General features: G+C 51.6%; 1 protein-coding gene across 2 annotated transcripts in view; it reads right to left on the reverse strand.

Annotated features, from left to right (window-relative positions):
* TRAPPC12 (trafficking protein particle complex subunit 12) overlaps nucleotides 1-18247 on the reverse strand; it is an 82666-nt gene that overhangs the window by 34352 nt on the left and 30067 nt on the right. For both annotated transcript variants that reach the window (XM_003984542.5, XM_045055023.1), the window contains exons 4-6: nucleotides 16996-17109; nucleotides 16280-16418; nucleotides 1037-1149 (exon numbers count right to left, since the gene is read on the reverse strand). In XM_003984542.5, coding sequence (XP_003984591.3) covers nucleotides 1037-1149; nucleotides 16280-16418; nucleotides 16996-17109 — 366 coding nt within the window. The remainder of the gene's footprint in view (nucleotides 1-1036; nucleotides 1150-16279; nucleotides 16419-16995; nucleotides 17110-18247) is intronic.

An 18247-nucleotide genomic window follows, 5' to 3' on the forward strand; every position in this document is an offset into this window, starting at 1 on the left:
AGAAAGATAAGAACTAACAGGTGTTGGTGAGGCGGTGGGAGAAAAGGCAGCCCCGTGCACTGCTGGAGGGACTGCAAACCGTGCGGCCACCACGGAAAACAATACGGAGGTTCTCTCAAAACTGAAAACAGGAAGACTCTACGATCCGGCAATCTACTTCTGGGCACTTATCTGAGGAAAATGAAAACGCTAATCCAAAAAGACATATGCACCCCTATGTTCATTACAGGATTATTTACAACAGTCAAGATTTGGAAGTTAAACGTCATAGATGTCCACGAATGGACAACCGGATTAAAAAGGTGGGGTATATACATATAACGGAATATTACTCAGCCGTGAAAAGAATGAAATGTTGCCACTTGTGACAACACCGATGAATCTAGAGGCTATTAGGCTATGTGAAATAAGTCAGAGAAAGACAGATATGTATGACTCCACCCACACGTGCAACCTAAAATACAAAACAAAACGGAAACCGACTCGGACACACAGAGAACAAACCAACGGCTGCCAGAGGGAGGGGGATGGGTGAAATGAATGGGATGAAGAGGTGTCAACCTTCCGGATGCAAAGTTAAGTAAGACAGAGAGATGTGACGTACAGCATGGGAAGCCAGTCACTAACACTGTCATGACCTTCCACGGTGACCAGCGGTAACCAGACCTGTTGCGGTGACTGTTTCCTAACGTAAGTGATATTGAACCACTGGGTTCTACACCTGGTACGAATATGGTTTGTCATGTCAGTTCTTCTTCAACAACAACAACAAATACTAAGGAAGAAGGATTTCAGGCCCCAAGCTTTGCATCCTCTGCCCCCAACAACAACTTCGGCAGGCAAGAATACCACGGTCACGATGAACTGGGTCCCCCTGCCTTCCCGCAGGAAGCGGTGACGGTGGATGTCGGGTGGGCTGGGTAGAGAGTGATGTGGCTGCTCCCTCCAAGGAAGGGGAAGGGAGGGGGTTCTCCGCCAGGTGGCGGGGGGGGGGGGGGAGGAGTGCCAGAGCGGCCCACCCGGGCACCATCGGTACCTTGCTGCAGACGGCCTTCACTCGGTGCAGCCTGTCCAGTGACTCCTGCGGGTTCCCCAGGTACTGCTGAAGCTCCGCGTGTAAGATCCTCATCGAAAAGGGCACCATGGAGCCTGGGACGAGAGCAAAGCCAAGCTAGTTAGTTGGCGGTAAGTGAGCACGCCTTCGCGCCGAACACGCCTGCGGGAGGGAACTGCCGACGTGGCAGCGGGAGGGACGCCAGCACGCCTTCCTTTCTCGCTTAAGTCTGCAATGGTGTCCGTCGTAAGATGTATGCCGGTTTTCTCGGCAAAGCGCCACAAGGACCAAAGGCGAAGGCGATGTCCCTACTGTTTCCATAGCTGTGCGGTAACCATGTGGAAACCAGAGGCTGCGCCCTCCCGCGGCGAAAGCCGCCGCATCTTTTCTATCCGTTCGGGGAGGCAAGCTCAAACAGAAGGCTGCCCACAAGCCGACCCCGAAAGGAGGCCCGCCAGGCATGGGGGAGCAGGGGAGGAAAGTGAGCGAAGATGCGCCTCAGGCCCAGGTCCTGAGGACGGTGCTTAGCCTGATTCAGTGGTGTGCGTGGGTGCGTGTGCGCAGCTCTGGAGGGAAAGCTCTACCTCACAGGTGCCCCGACGGGAGGCAGGGGAGCCACACGTGAAAGCTCCACCCCCAGGGCCACCCCGCAGGGGGTAACTCACGGCCATGCAGCCCTGCTAGCGTGCTGCGGGGGAGCGAGGGTGGCGCTCTGAAGAAGGGCTCACGCGTGGGTATCGAAGGGGCTGCATCAGCTCTCAGAAGAAGGGAATCTTTTTGTGAATGTCTCTTCTGATACGGTTTGGAATCTGACACCTGGTATACACACGGAGTACACGTAAACCGTCATAATGATCAAACGGCCTGTGCTGGTTATAAAGGAGACCGTGGATATGGAAGTGACAACACGGGGCGGTCACACAGTCAGAAGAGGGCTTTTGAACACAGACTGAAGGCGTCGGTATTTAGATCCCGAATACAGTTTGGAAGACGGTCAGAAAACAAGCTGTGTGACACCTGTAAGGGACGCAGTGTCTCTGTGGCCCAGCCTGTCCCTCGGCCTAAGCATTAATCACCAGGGAGGGTCTGCCACGGGCCACGCTAGCATGGCTTTTCGCCTGTGCTTAGTCCTCTTGGAACTGTACGACGCTCTAGGGTCTTTACCAGAGACTGAAAGAAAGATCTAAAGAGGGAAGGTGAAAATAAGGAACTCGACAGAAAATAGGTTGTATTGCAATTATAAGTCCGGACAAAAGAAAGATGACAATTACTGAATTTTAAATGTCTGAATTTTTTTTTTTTTGAAAAAAATTTCTTTCTTGATGACACTAAATAATTCCTATGTCTAAAAACGATGGATGACTGAGTTTACATTCTGGAATGAGTTGTTCTTGGCTTCCTAGAAAGAAAGATGTCTTGACTATCAGCATCACTAAACGTGGGACTGCGCTGACACGGGAAGTGATACACCCTTTCATATCACGTAAAGAACAGGTGACAATCGCTCCCGTGTGGGTCAGAATTCACCTGCAGAGAAAGAAGATCTCTGGAACTCTTCAAATTCTGTCAGATCAACACAGAAACAAACATTCTACTGCAAGTTCCCAGACCCACTTTAGAAACGAGCTGAATATATGAACAGGTGGCAGGGAGCTATCTGCTCTGCACCCTGGCAAATGCCCATGTACCCGAGGAAGTTTCTGCATTTAAAACGACATGCAAACACACGTGGGACTTAAGTGAAAATGAACATGCAACTTATCAAAGTTTGTGAGATTCAGGAAAAGCAGTGCTAAGAGGGAATTTTATAGCATTAGACACATATATTTGAAAAGATCTTAAAATCAATTATTTAAACTTCCATATCAAAACACTACAGAAAGGCAGAGAGTGTAGAAGAGAAAGGGAAGAAATAAAAATTAAAGCAGAAATCAATGACACTGAAAACAGGAAACCAACAAAGGAAATCAACAAAACTCAGAGCTGTTTTTCTGACAAAATGAGTAAAATTTATAAATGTCTAGCCAGGCTAACAAAGAAATAGAGGAGAAGACATGAACACTAATATTAGAAATAAAAGGGAGGGAGGGCGCCTGGGTGGCTCAGTCGGTTGAGCGTCTGACTTTGGCTCAGGTCATGACCTGGCAGTTGGGGAGTTCGAGCCCCACGTTGGGCCGTGCTGATGGCTCGGAGCCTGGAGCTGCTTTGGATTCTGTGTCTCCCTCTCTCTCTGCCCCTCCCCTGCTCACACTCTGTGTCTCTCTGTCTCTCAATAATAAATAAACATTAAAAAAAAAAGAAATGAAAGGGACGGACACATCACTACTCACCACACAGACACTAAAAGGATAATAAAGGAATATTAAGGACAACTATGTCCACAAATTTCATAACTTAGATGAAATGGACCAATTCCTTGAAAGACACTGTTTATTAAAAATCACCCAACAGACACTGATGGTGAGCATCTTGTCATCTGTCTGTCATCCTTCTGGATGTTTCTTTGGAAAAGTGCCTATTCATGTCTTTTGCCCGTTTCTTCACTGGATTATTTGTTTTCTGGGTGTTGAGTTCCGGGCGTACTTAATGATGAGAAACTAGACGTTTTCCCTGTAAGATCATGAATAAGGCATGGATGTCCTCTTTTTACTCCTATTGTACATCATACTAGAAGTCCCCAAGTAATGCAATAAGACAAAAAAAAAAAAAAAAGGAAAAGATGTACAGATTAGAAAGGAAGAAATAAAACCCTCTCTGCAGATGATAAAATCGTCTATGCAGAAAATCCCAAAAGACTGACACGAAAACGGAACAGAACCAAACAAAAAGCCCTCCCAAACATAAGCAACTAAAGGGGACAGGATACGAAGATAATACATGAGTCAGTCGGTCTGACTTGCCATACCAGCGATGAACTGAAATTCGAAATTACAAACATATTACCCTTGACGTTAGCACCGACACAAATGAAACAGTAAGAGGTGAATCTGACAGAATAGTTACAACTGTGTGAGGAAAACTCCAAGTCTCTGCTGAAAGAAGTCAAAAGCGGTGTGAACGAACGGAACGACGCTCCATGTTGACAGACAGGGGGACGTAACATCGCCAGGGTGTCCGTTCCTCACAGCTCCCCCGGCAGATTCAGTGCAACCGCAGTCAAAACCCCCAGGTTACTTTGTGGACATAAACGTACCGGCGGCGGTCTGCTTTAGGTGGAGACGCAAAGACCGTAAAAATCCAACACAGTAGTGAAGACATGGTCAATGCTGGAGAACGGACACCCCAAACTTTGAGACTTACTATTAAGCTACTGTGACCCCAGCAAAGGAAGAGAACGAGCGCCTCAATGGATGGGAACAGAGAGCCCAGAAACAGGCCTCCTAAACCCAGCCAGCTGATCTTCAGTGAAGGAGGAAAGGGAAGTCAACGGAGGGAGGACAGTCCCTTTGACAAATGGTGCTGGGACGACCAGACATCTACGTGGGGGATCGATCGAAACACAGACCTTCATCCTTCACAAGACTTAACCCAAAGTGGGTAAGAGACCTAAACGTAAAATGCAAAACTGTGAAACTTCTAGAACAGAACATATGAGAAAATCTAAGTGACCTGGATTCGGTGATAACTTTTTAGATACAAAAACACGACTCATTAATACTAAGAACTGCCCTGTGAAAGACCATGTCAAGAGAATGAGAAGTGACAGAAAATCCTGGCAAAATGCACATCTCATGAAGAAAGGGGTTGTATCCAAAATATACAAATAACTCTTAAAAATCAACAAGAAAACAACTCAATTAATAAATGGACAACGGATCTGAACAGGTGCCTCAACGAAGGTATACAGATGGCAAATAAGATGAGAAATGCTCCCCATCACACATCTGTCATTAGGGACCTGCAAACTGCAAACCAAAACGGCAGTGAAACACCAGCAGACACCCGCTGGAACGGGGAGCCCGGCAAGATGCCACCACCACACGCTGGCGGAGATGAGGAGCACCAGGAAATGGTGCTGATCGCCGGGGAAAGCGCAAGACGGTGCTCTGCTCGGGAAGACGGCCTGGCAGGTACAGCGGAACCAAACCCGGGCTTACCGTAGGAGCCAGCAACAGTGCTCCAGGCGCTTAGCCAAGTAACTGCAGAACCCGCGTCCACACAAAATCCTGCACGAGAACGTCGACGGCAACCTTGTTCGTAACTGCCCCAAACCAGAAGCAGCCGAGACGTCTTTTGATACGGGTACACGCAGCCAATTGAGTATTTTTCAGTAATCAAAAGATACGTGCTAGCAAACCACAAGAAGCCCTGGAGGAATCTTAAAGGCACACCGCCATGTAAGAGAAACCCGTCCGAAGAGGCTACGTATTGTATGGTCCCAACAATAAGACAATCTGGAAGAGGCAAAACTGAAGAGGCAAACAGATCAGTGGTTTCCAGGGGCCAGGGGGAGGGGAAGGACAAGCAGGCAGGACACAGAGGACGTTGAGGGCAGTGAAACTATCCTGCAGGGTACGATAATGGTGGGTACGCATCATTGCCCACTTGTCCGGACTCACGGAACATACAACACCGGGAGTGAACTCTAAACTAATGGATTTTGATCATAATGGACCAATCAGTATAGGTTCATCTATTGTAACAAATGTAGCACAGGAACGCAAGATGTTTACAGATGTTAATAATATATTAATAAAATCGTACGCAGAAGAGAGGGCATATGGAACTCTCTGTAATGCTAAATAAACTTTAACGTGAACCTTAAAGAATCCGAAAAAGTAAAGATTATTTACTGAAAAAAGAGAAGACATGCCCAACTGCACACAGAATTTACTGGACAAGACAGTATCCCCAAATCACTGAAGGAAAATGTAATTTTCAGTAAGCACTGTCGGGATATGTGAATGGCCACATGAATAAAAATAAAATTAGATCCATTCTTTAAAGAAAAAGGGTTTGGGATCTCAAATTAGAAATAATAATAATAAAAAAACCCCACAGGGGCGCCTGGGTGGCTCAGTCGGTTGAGCATCTGACTCTTGATTTCAGCTCAGGACATGATCTCATGGTTTGGGAGATCGAGCCCTGCGTTGGGCTCTGTGCTCTACAGTATGGAGCTCTACATACTGGGCTCTACAGCATGGAGCCTGCTTGGGATTCTCTCTCCCGCTGCCCCTCCCCTGCTCTTTTGCGTGTGCTCTCTCTCTCTTCCCCCCGAATAAATAAACGTTAAAAAAAAAAAAAGTATTTTTTCCTTAGGAATACTAAACATCGTAGCCAGTTATAGTCGAAAGAGGAATATTAATACTTTATTCAAGGTACATTTAACGGTTGAACAGCCTTTTATGGGCTGACCTAAGGACTTAAGTAGATATGGATTTAATTCTATGGAAAATACTTTCCAAGTACCAACTACTTTGTACGTGGACTTTGCAATGCCAATGGTCACGCATGCAGTTTTATAGTGAAACCACAGCAAAGCGGTCTGTAGTTTGAAAATGTAATTTTTCTGGGGGCGCCTGGGTGGCGCAGTCGGTTAAGCGTCCGACTACAGCCAGGTCACGATCTCGCGGTCCGTGAGTTCAAGCCCCGCGTCAGGCTCTGGGCTGATGGCTCGGAGCCTGGAGCCTGTTTCCGATTCTGTGTCTCCCTCTCTCTCTGCCCCTCCCCCGTTCATGCTCTGTCTCTCTCTGTCCCAAAAATAAATTAAAAAAACAAAAAACAAAAAACAAAAACGTTGAAAATGTAATTTTTCTGTATATCAGGAGTAGCTTCGAAGTTCACAGCTTTGAACGAAACATTCATTTTTTAGCTGAAAGAGATAAAGAACAGATCAAAGTTATTTTACTCAACTGCATAAAAACAGGCAAGCAGGAAGAAGAATGTGCAGATGTCGGAGAACAAGGATACACCCAGGAGGGCTCAAAGCTCACAGCCAACCCTACGGGAAACACACGATACCCTGCCCCTCAGAGGGGTCCCTCCACCCCGCAGCATCAGCCCCGGGGCCCTGGCAGAGTGCAGTCTCGGCCCCACCCCGGGACCCCCAGACCTAGGTCAGAGCGTCCACCTGACAGGGTCCCGGGGGTCTGGGTGCACAGGTAAGCTGGAGAAGCCCTACTCTGAACCACAGCCTCGCTGACGTGACACCCAAGTGTGCCGACCCAAAGGCGACTGTGAAGCCGTGATCTGGATTTGCACAAACGTGCCACGGGACCACGTCCTAGCTCACAGGGCCAGATGAAAGCCCGCAGTCGGCATCTCGTACAACTGTCCTCAGACGTCGCACAGCCGACGCCTCCTCCTTAGGTCCGTGTTGTTTCCCTGCCGCGTGCCGAGACGACAGGTCCCAGGGGCCGGGGAATCGCAGAGACCGTGCGTGTGTCCGTCCTGCGCGGAGCCGGCCCCTGCACAGGTGACCGCGGGCACCGCTCCCCCCACGGCTGCTTCTCAGGAGGGAAAACACAAAATCTACTCTGTTCTTCCTTGAATGTGGGGACATGAATAAGGTCCAGAACTAATGCTCGTGGAACAAAAATTCTCCTAGAACTAAATTTTAACACGTTTTTAAAAAATTTTAGCACGTATCTTAGAAATACTGACACGTCCTCCCTCGCCCTGGTGTAACAGAGGGAACAGGTCCACGGAACTCCTGGCTTCCTCGCTGCCACCAGGCCATCGCTCCTCTGTTCACGGGTCCTCCCTTCCAGACAGGAAACAGAACCTACAACAACGCGCTCGGGGTTCTGCGGCAGGAGAGCTACTGCGTCCCCTCACGCTGGCCGTGCTGCCCCCTCTCATTAGCTCCCTCTGTGCACGGGGTCTGTGGACACCCCTGTCCCCGCTCGTCCGCACCCGCCCCGCCAACCCCGAGCCCTTGCAGCACGCCGCCCCAGGTGCCAGCGGGGAGCCCGGGCGGCGCGGACGCAGGACAGACGTCAGCGGCAGGTGACGACAGGCACGGCTCTGTGACTGAATCTGGGAGCTGAGGACAGAAAGTGGGCGGGCGAGAGTGAGCCCGAGTGTGGCTCCCCTAAGCTCTGTCCCTACCTGTGACCTTCTGAGAGGCACCTGGAGCTCGGGCCGCACAAGGAGACAGAATTCCTCCTCTTCTCTCCCGGTACCACCGAGAAGGTCTTGAACAGCTTTAGAAAACGAAAGGAAGGCACACACCTCCCAGCCTCATGGGAAAGAGAAAAATGAAACAAATCAGAAAGAAAACAATGCTCCTTCCTAGAAAAAGAACACACTGTTCGTAGAGACAAAACACGAAAAAGCACCAGGTGGAGAGACGCCGTGGATCGGTTCCAGCTTGAACAGGCTGACGTAAGTCAGCACCGTCTGCTCTGCAGGCTGGGCCCAGGCCTGGACCTACAACATGACCACTGTCCCCGGGCAAGCCGCCCCCCCTTCCGCACAGCACAGACAGAAGCTGCTTTCCTCACAATGATGAGGACTTGGTTTTGCTTGTTTCGAAGACACACAGGTAGAAGCACCTCTACGCCGATTCTCTGGGTCTGCACAAACCCGGCCTCCCGGCGTCTGACGCTGCGACTCCGGGATACCCTCCGGGCCAGGCGGCGCTGGCTGAGCAGGAGGACGATGACGTATGCACGCCTTCCACGCGAGCCCGGAGGCCTCTCTCCTGCAGGGACAGCGAGCCCCGAAATGAAGGGCCGGTCAAAATCTGCAAGGACCAACACTTCCCAGAGGATGTGCTTTTTCCGGAAGATTCCCACCCACGCACAGCCACGACCTGCCCAGATCTAGGTTGGCAGCAGCGTTCCCATCAATCATTCAGGAAACACGAAATGCAAACGGTCCTCCGACACGGATGCCTACGGCCTCTGCAGGGCAGTGAGCCCACGCGGCCGGCTCGGGGAGCCGGGGAGGAGGGCGCCAGAGAGAAGCGGGCCTCCGTGCTGGGCAGCGACAAAGGACACCGACCACAGGAGGCACGGGAGCTTCTCTGGGGAGGGATGTGCCTCTCGCTTCAGGAGGCAGCAGCCTTGCCATGCAGACGGCCTGGACCTCCGCTGCTCACCTGCTGCGTGTGCTGGGCGGATGGCGTCCCCCTGGGGTCTCTTCTGTCACCTGCACAGCAGGGGGCCTGAGACGGCCACGCTGCTGTGAGGCCCAGGTGTGCAGCTGTCCCGCAGAGAGCACCTAACGGGACCGCGTGGGCCCTCTGTCCTGTGTTAACAGCACACACTCAAAGGGCCTCTGCCCAGGTACTTCCGTGTCACGTCCAGGTCACGTAGGACCTCCCGCAGGGGTCACTGCTCTGCACGTGATTCCCCCCACACCTCGCCCTGCTTTGCCTGTTTCCTGTCTGCCTTGATTCCCCGAGGAGCTGCTGTCATTGATGGCTCTCCTTCCGCTGCTCAGTTATTGGGACACAGGTCACTGGATGTCTACGTCTCAGAGAGAACACAGTGCCCTTCACCTTCGCCATGAAATGACCCTCAACCTTCAACGTCCATGCTGCTTTTTAAGTATAACGAGCCCAGAACCATACTGAGCAAGTCCTGAAGCACCCTAGAGGATTTATTAGCTGAGTGGGAAATTCACTGCTGCCCTGGTGCCGCGTGGCACGGGCAGACACTGTGGACTGGACCACACCGCGCCCACGTGAGCCTAAAGTGGCTGTGCCTGATCCACGCGGGACTGACTGTAACCAGCATCTGGTAACCACGGCATTTCTCGTGGGAGACGGGTTCAGACGAGGCCTTCCACGGGTGTTCTAACGACAGGAACGGAACCCAGATGGAATGCTTACTTCCATGTCTATAATGATTTGTTCTGAGAAAAGACTGGAAATGTACTTGGAGTGATAAATGCCCCCAAGGTCTGATGTAGCATAAACTGGAAGTCTAACCTAAGCAGAGGAGGTGAATTGATTTTGTCATGGAAAAAAAAAGTAAGACATTTGAAACAGGATTAACAATTAATCCTGAGCCATCATGTATAGTTATGTGTTAAAAATTTTTTTCCAATTTTATTTACTTGTTAAAAAATGTTTTTGTTGAGGGGCGCCTGGGTGGTGCAGTCGGTTAAGTGTCCGACTTCAGCCAGGTCACGATCTCTCGGTCCGGGAGTTCGAGCCCCGCGTCAGGCTCTGGGCTGATGGCTCGGAGCCTGGAGCCTGTTTCCGATTCTGTGTCTCCCTCTCTCTCTGCCCCTCCCCCGTTCATGCTCTGTCTCTCTCTATCCCAAAAAATAAAATAAACGTTGAAAAAAATAAAAATTAAAAAAAAAAAGTTTTTGTTGAATGTTTATCCAACAGAGCACGAGCACGAGCGGGGGGGGGGGGGCACAGAGCACGAGCAGGGGAGGGGCAGGGAGAGAGGGAGACATAATCGGAAGCAGGCTCCAGGCTCTGAGCGGTCAGTACAGAGCTCGACATGGGGCGCGAACTCACGGACCGTGAGATCATGACCTGAGCCGAAGTCGGATGTTCAACCGACTGAGCCTCCCAGGCACTCCAAAAAGTTTCCAAATTTAGACCTGCGACCAGAAACACAAACTTCAGGGTTCTGGAGGGAGGGCAGGAGAGGATAGAACACCCCGGCAGTTTTACCGCCACTCCCAGAGGACTGGGTAGGTGACGGAAGGGTGCAGACGTGAAGCACGCGGTTCAAGTGTCTGCCCCATCAGTGATGGTCTGACTTGGTCGTCCGTAAGGATCACGTCCTGAAATACGATTTCATACGGTATCTTCACAATGAACTCTAATAACTTAGACGCACAGACCCGAACTCGGCATCGGAGGAGGCACTGCCTTTCCGAAACATCACACTGAGGGTCATCAAACAGACTTATTTCCCATTGTTTGGCTTCAAAGTTCTCCTCCAGCTGCAGAGGAAGTCAAGCGAACTCTTTCATGCGCGAGAAGTACTTTGAAAACCCAAAGTGCTGTGTGTTTGACCATCTTTCTTTCGAACGAGAGAGAGAATTCCAAGCAGCAGATTATAAAAAACGGTGGTGGGATTCTGGAAAATCTTACTGTCCCACAACAGGCCGAATCGGAATGACTGGATATACCACCTATGTCAGAAGCGCGCCCAGGTCGTTTCTGAAGACAGAAATGGAAAGAAGATGTACAACACGGAGTGAACCGTCGTCAATAATCACGTATCGGTACCAGCACCATCAACAGTGACAAACGTGCCACGCCAAAGACGCTGACCCAGAGACACAACGAATGATCTAGTTACATCATCCATGGATGCAATCCCTGTCTACGAGTCTCACCGACACAAAGCCTTCAGGGAGGAAAGTGGTCTGTTCTAGTGTTAAAAATGACAAAATAAAAACAACTTGATTAAAAGCAAATTAAAGAGAGGAGGCGATCACAGGCATGTGAGGAAGGATTCTCACAAGTGAAACAGGGTGTTGTGCTTGGAAAGGTATTTTGAAGCCCTGACACCAAGCATTAATTCCAGAGCTGTCAACATTAAAGACAGACAAAAACAAAAACTTTCTTCATTTTGGGTAAAGGCTGGTGCCTGTGCCCCCCCCCCCGCCATTTCCCCTTGTCACCTCCACCTCAAAAGCTGGGGTGGCAGTGGGCTCCCCGGGGTGTGCAGGGAAGTCCCGGGGGGTCTGCCTACAGGGTCCAAGGTGGCACGGCTGGGGACCATGGGGGAACCGCTCGCCAAGCCTACTGCTCTTCCGTCTTGTCTGTGTTACAGAAAGCTAAGGGGCTCGGGGTACATCCGGGGCCCGTGGGGGCCCGGGGCGCTCTGCGCGGCCGTCTCGGCTTTCCGCAGCTCCAGGCAGAGGCAGGTCAGCCACCACAGAGGGTAGACCCCCTGTCTACCTCCTGCTCATAGGTCCTCCCGGTAAAGCCGCCTCCGGGCCCACAGGGCTTCACGGCAACAGCGCACTGGGGCTCAGCGAGGACCGCATTTCAGAAAGCTGTATGGTAGGGGTCTTCGCCCGTTTCAGCCTGATGGCACAGTTCCAACGACACAGACGTAACTGCTCTGGGCTTGTTACTTTTTTAAAAACACTTTTTTAATGTTTACTTATTTTTAAGAGAGACAGAGAGAGAGAGACAGAGTGTGAGCAGGGGAGGGTCAGAGAGAGAGGGAGACCCAGAATCCGAAGAGGCTCCAGACTCCGAGCTGTCGGCACAGAGCCCGACACGAGGCTCGAACTCACAAGCTGCGAGACAGTGACCTGAGCTGAAGTCGGTCACTCGATGGACTGAGCTCCCCAGGCAGCCTGCAATGACGGCATCCTGAGCAGTTGAAAGAGGACCCTACCGGACACAATTAGAACTCACAGCTAGGGGACTTCTGTTTCAAACACTTACCTTTCTTTTTCTCTGTCCTGGGCACAGAGGTCACATGGTGTCACCATGGAGCTCAATTTTCCTTCTTGCCTTGACATCCTCTACTCTCACCACCAGCACTGACTGTCTGAGTTTCCTGCACCTGGTGACAAGTACGGGGAGAGCTCGGTGGCCGGGTGTGACCCTACTGTCTCAAGTCTGCTCATAATCCACCGTTTTGCTGCTAAACACGGAGTCTGAGCTCGAGGGGCCGCTTCTCACCCAGCTGTCGGAAGTCTGAGCAAGAGCCTGATGAAGCAGCTCCTCCCCCAACCTCTGGGCCCCGAGGGACAGGGACAGACGTACGGCAGCAGAAGGGAGGCAGCAGTAAAGTGCGGTGGAGGGCAGCAGGGCGGGGGTGGGGGGACGGGGTCCAGCCTGGGGCTGCTCGCCGCTGTTCTTTCTTTCCAGTAAGCGGGAGAATTCAAACAACCTGTTAAAAGACAGTGCTGTGTTTCTGAAACACACACACTGTGCCCTCGAGACAGGCGGAAACTACGAAATTGCTAGAGATGTGGGAGAAATGTACAAAGCCGCCGTTACTGTTCCTTTCTTGGGTGAAAATTGAAAAAACAAAACACAGCACTTCATGATTTTTACTCATGATTCATTACATATCTTGCGATGAATATTCTGAGTGGGTAAAAATTATGCCCAATATTTAAATAAAATATATTAAAGCTCATTCATAAAAGTTACTTATTTGCATTGTTATAGCCTCCTCTGTAAAGCACATCTTAATGACTTGCTTTGCTTATATACTGCAAGCTAAAACGAATGAATGAATCAAAACTTACATTTATGCTGGTTACATCACAAAACGAGAAGAAAAATTAGTAAGCATTCAGCATATCATTGTGGATGAATGTTAACACGCTTTAGCTGAAATGTACGTATGATTTATGTCTACTTCATAACTTAAATTAGCTGCTTAATGATGCATGGCTACTATCCTCTCTTTATCCGTATCCCCATGCAGTTTAATTTCAGGCGGGATCAGAAGCAGGCTCTCTTGTCTGCACATCTTTGGGAAAGTATGTCCTTAAAACTGAGGCTGAGGATGACAGGGAGTCCACACCTGGCCCTGCAATCTCGCTCCTCATTATGCAGATAGCTCGGACCAGCTCCACCAACGTCTCTCTTCAGAGACGGTGAAGAGGGGCGGAGTCTCCAGGACTCCAGGACGGTGTCACAGAAGAGGGCACATGGGCGGGGGCCGAGCATTCAGAGGAAAGGCTGGACGTAGTGAGGGGCTGAAGGCTGTCACCGGCCAGCACAGGAAATACCTGCCTCCTCGTCTCTTACGCATTCTTCAACACCCGTGGTAAGTCCGGAAGCGGCTGATGTACGAACAGTCCTTCTGAATCTACAATTCTGGACCTCAAGGGGAACAGAAATCGAAGCATTTGTGAAGCTGTGTGCTTTGGGGTAGCTGGTAGTTCAGAGCCACTGGGAAACGGGCCTGTGAACTCAGAGCTGAGTTTTGTCAGCTGAGGACGAGACACCCATCAACGCCAGCTGCTAACCCCCTGGGCTGGCCGAGGGTGCAGCCTTCTGCCCCATGGCAGGACCACACAGCAGGGGCAGGGCTGCGGCCAGGGTGGGGAGAAACACTGTTTACGCTGAAGGGAACACAGCTGTTCCTCGTGACAAGTGTGAGAATACCCTATCTTCTCTTGATTTACTGGGCAGAAATATCCCCAAACATCCCCCCTGGATACTGCCCCGAACCTCTCTGTTGGGCACCTTTCCCTCAGAGTGGTTAAGAAGCAGCCACAGATGGGGCACCTGAGTGGCTCAGTTGGGTGAGCGTCGGATTTCAGCTCAGGTCATGATCTCGGCGGTCAGTGGGTTCGAGACCCACATCGGGCTCTGTACTGACAGCTCGGAACCTGGAGCTTGTTTCGGATTCTGTGTCTCCTCTCTCTGCTCCTCCCCTGCTTGCATTGTCTCTCTCTGTCGCTCAGTAATAAATAAACATTAAAAAAAAATTAAAAAAAAGAAGTGGCCACAGAGACTCACTCTTTTCTAGGGTGGAAGCTTGCTCATCACCTTCCAGGGAAGGGAGGGACCTCAAATGGCTGGAAAGTGTAGACGAGAAAGGACACGATTAATTTACAAGCCAGAGAACTGTGCCCTGAGCTACCAGAGAAGGCTGCACCCTCCAAAGGGCGTGGTCTGAATTTCCAGAATTTCCAGCGCATGAGGGGGGATGTGGGGCTCACCCACAGCTGGACTCCCGCCAACCAGCCACTGGGGCTTCCGGAGCTGGAGCGTGGGGAGAGAGTCAGGGCGGGTCCGGCCGGGACCTAAGGCAGACGTGAGCCGCGAGCAGTGGCAGGACCGACGGGGAGCCCGGCACCCCGTCCCACCTCCTCCGCCTGGGATAACACCAGGCGGCTGGGGCGTCCTCGAGAAGGCTCCACTCACGGCGGCTCCTGGCTCTCGTCTGTGCCCCGCCAGACCCGACGGGCCATTGGCTGGGAAGAAGTTCAGGACAGGGCCCTGCTGTCCCCTTCCTGACCCCGAGTCTACGCAACTCCCCACCCTGTGGGGAGTAAACACGATGAAGGAGAAAGCCCCGAGAATGCAAAAGCCTTGCTCCTTCTGTCCCTTCCACAGAAACAGTGTTTCTGTTTTAAGGAAAAACAACACAGACAGAAGCTGAGAAATGTGTTTTTCCTTCTAGTCTCAGTTCATCTACTTACCTACCTCTAATATTAACCAAGTAAGAAGTTGACTTAATTTTTTGAAAACTCTATGGCACCCCTATCTTCGTTATTCGTCGGGCCTTTGTCCTCCCTGGTCCGGTTACGATTTTACATTTTCTACCTCCAATCAGGCTCTGGGTTTCCTGAGAACCAGAACTTTTCTTTGTCATTCCTGTTACATCCCACAAGTGCTGACCAGGCGATCTTTCGAAAGGTCGCGGTAAGATATGGTGTCTACTGACGAATTAAGAACAGAATACAAAAAACAGCCAAAACGCAGTAATTACCGGGCAGAAGCCCCCGCTCTAAGCAACCTACATAAATGGCTTTGCCCGATCTTCGCGACGCCCTACAATCACCGCTGCTGTCCTGGAAAGGGTGCTGGGACAGAGGCACTGCAGGAAGTGGAGGGCAGGACCTACCGGAAGTCTGACTGCAGAGCCCTGCCCTCGGTAACTACGTCTGCGGCCTCTTGCAAGTCCTCCCGAAGCTGGTTTACATTTCACAGGAACATCTGCGGGGTTTCGACACGTCTCTGAGGCTCTCTGCCCAGAAGCATTCACTCCACCTGAGCTGCTCGTGCCCCGGAAGCTTCTCTGTCACCTGCGCTCTCCCTCCCGCAATCCCTATTTCCTGCCTCCTGACAGCTGCTGCGTGCTGCAGCCCAGGTTTTCCAGATGATGGCGGGGCTGGCTCCCTGGGGCTCCCTGGGGCCTGCAACCAGACTTTTAAGTAAATTAAATCAGGACAGAACTAGGAGAAAATGGCACAGAGTAAGTACTGTTGCAAGGGGGTTTTGTTTTGTTTCTATGCGTATGTTTGCAGTAAGTCACGATGTACGACTATCTTTCACTCCGGAGCACAGTCAGAAAGTCTGAAAAAACCCACCACCGGTGCTTACACCCAATCTCACTGCTGTCCTGTAGCAGGTGCCTCAGATGGCTGCACCGGCCGCTATGTCTGCGGAAGTGCATTTAGAAAACCCAGCGAGGTCATTCGGTAAGTCAGGGCTCGCTGCTGGGTTACTTACTTGAGGTTTCCAGCCTGGATACGGAAGGAAAAGGGAGGACACTTCCGTGCAAAGCAAAGCAAAGCAAAGCAAAGCAAAGCAAAGCAAAGCAAAGCAAAGCAAAGCAAACGCACGCAAAGGCACGGACGGGGAGCACCAGTCCTTACCCCTCCGGCCCGGGTACACTTGAGGGTAGTACTCATAATAGAGATCTGGCTGATCCAGGTTTCCAAAGGGCTCGAACTCCATTTCGGCGTTCTGGAAGAGGCCCAGCTTCACCAGTAGTGCCAGCCTCACAAACCAAAGCTGAAACACAAAACATAAGGGAAACGACAGGTTGCCTACGTGGGTCAAGTTCAGAAATCCCTGTTTACTACGAATTTGGTAGCAGAGCTTGATTTCCAGTGCATCCGAACAAAGGCCAAACTTGGTTTTTTTGCACATTTGCCTAACCGCGCATTTCTGAGAAGACTCCTGAGCTTGGTAAGAACGACATGACTGATTTCGTCTAATCGTCTCAGTCGGACAATCCTGTCGGGCAGGAGAAGGAGTCCAGTGGGCGCGGGCGTGAAGGGAGGGCAGCTGTGGACAGAACCCTGTCTGGGGAGGGCACTGAAGGGCACGGAGTCAGGAGGGGCGCGTGTCAGAGAGGGCCGTGTGACGAGGGTGAGCGGTCAGCTCCGAGGGGCCGGAGGCCCTGGGCGCAGAGGCACGGTGGGAAATCAGCTCGCGTCCGCGCCGTCGGGCCAGGAAGGCCAGAGTCGGCCGTACTGACGTGCAATCTGGGTACGAAAGCCCATCTTCGTCTTGGGTTTTTCTCAGTGGCACGAAAGGTCGGGCGCCTTCTGTGTCCCCACATTTCGACCACCCAAAGGGGCCGTACCTGCAGCGAGTCTGCTGTGTGGCTGGTGGGCAGCCCGCTCTTGCCGTAGCCTTGGCCGTGGGCGGTGAGAAGGCGCCCGCACAGGTCGACCGCCGCCCTCCAGTTCCTGCAGCTCTGGAAGACACAGGGGATACGTGACCAAATCGCAGCCACTCGGACACATGGCACCTGCTGGGCTCGGGGCGGCTCCCGCCACCGCGGGCGAGGACAGTGAGGCCGGACGGCGGCAGGGACTGAGCGCAACGCCACTTGTCACCGCTGCGTGTGTAATTAGGCAAGAAGGACACCAAGCAAGAGATGAGCAAACCCTACAAATGTTAACACTGAACAACCGGCAGAACACGGGGAGGAGAACTCTTGTTGGAAAGCCCCCCTCCCCCCCCAGATCTAGAACACTGCTTTCCGTTTTCATCCAGATAACTTCATTTTGTAACTTCCACAAATTTAAAGTTAATAACTTAATTTTATGCTATGTGCCGGATACATTTATCTGTATCGGGAAGATCTGCGTGTGTCTACAAAACGAGTGGCTTCATATGCTAAATGTTTAATTCTATTTTACCAAGACGAAAAAAGATGGCTGATAGGGACGTGCCAGCCGATCAACCTGGACTTACTGTGTTTGTCTTTTGACCCCGAGGCAATGAAGACAGGAGGGCCAGCAGGCAAATGCAGGGGAACACGTTATCAGAGAGAACGTTCCGGCGTTTTAAGAAGCAAAAAGCGGACGCTCACTCCTATCTACGTATCTCCTCAGCGCAACAGGCGCCAACCAGCTTCGGACACAGCAGACGCACCCGGTCACGTGTGTGGCCGACAGACGTACAGACCAGGTCAGGCCCTGTGGGCAAAGAGCTGGCTGAGTGCACAGCCTTCTGTGCGTTCACCTCAGGATCCAGCGAGGAAGGCGGACACGAAACAAAGTGTTTTTCCGATGATCACTCAAGTGATTCTGCACGTACCCCAAGTGCTTTCTGAAGCAGGTGCCACGGTGCACGTCACCAGGTGGCCGGACTTAATGTCAGCGAACGGAAAGCTGCTGGAGCCAGATGTGAAGGAGGAACAGCGGGGTCCGGCAGGGGTAGGACCCTCCAGGCGAGGGGGAGACAGTGTGCGTGAGGGACCCCGGTCGATCCTGGGATCCCAACGGCAGGCACACAGGCAGTGAGAGTGCAGGTGTGGGCAAGAATGGGATGTCAGCAAGGAAGGCCTCAGGCCACGAGAGATCCAGATGCATCCTGAGGGGCTGGGG

This window comes from Felis catus, chromosome A3, assembly GCF_018350175.1.
Source record: "Felis catus isolate Fca126 chromosome A3, F.catus_Fca126_mat1.0, whole genome shotgun sequence".
Lineage (NCBI taxonomy): Eukaryota > Metazoa > Chordata > Mammalia > Carnivora > Felidae > Felis > Felis catus.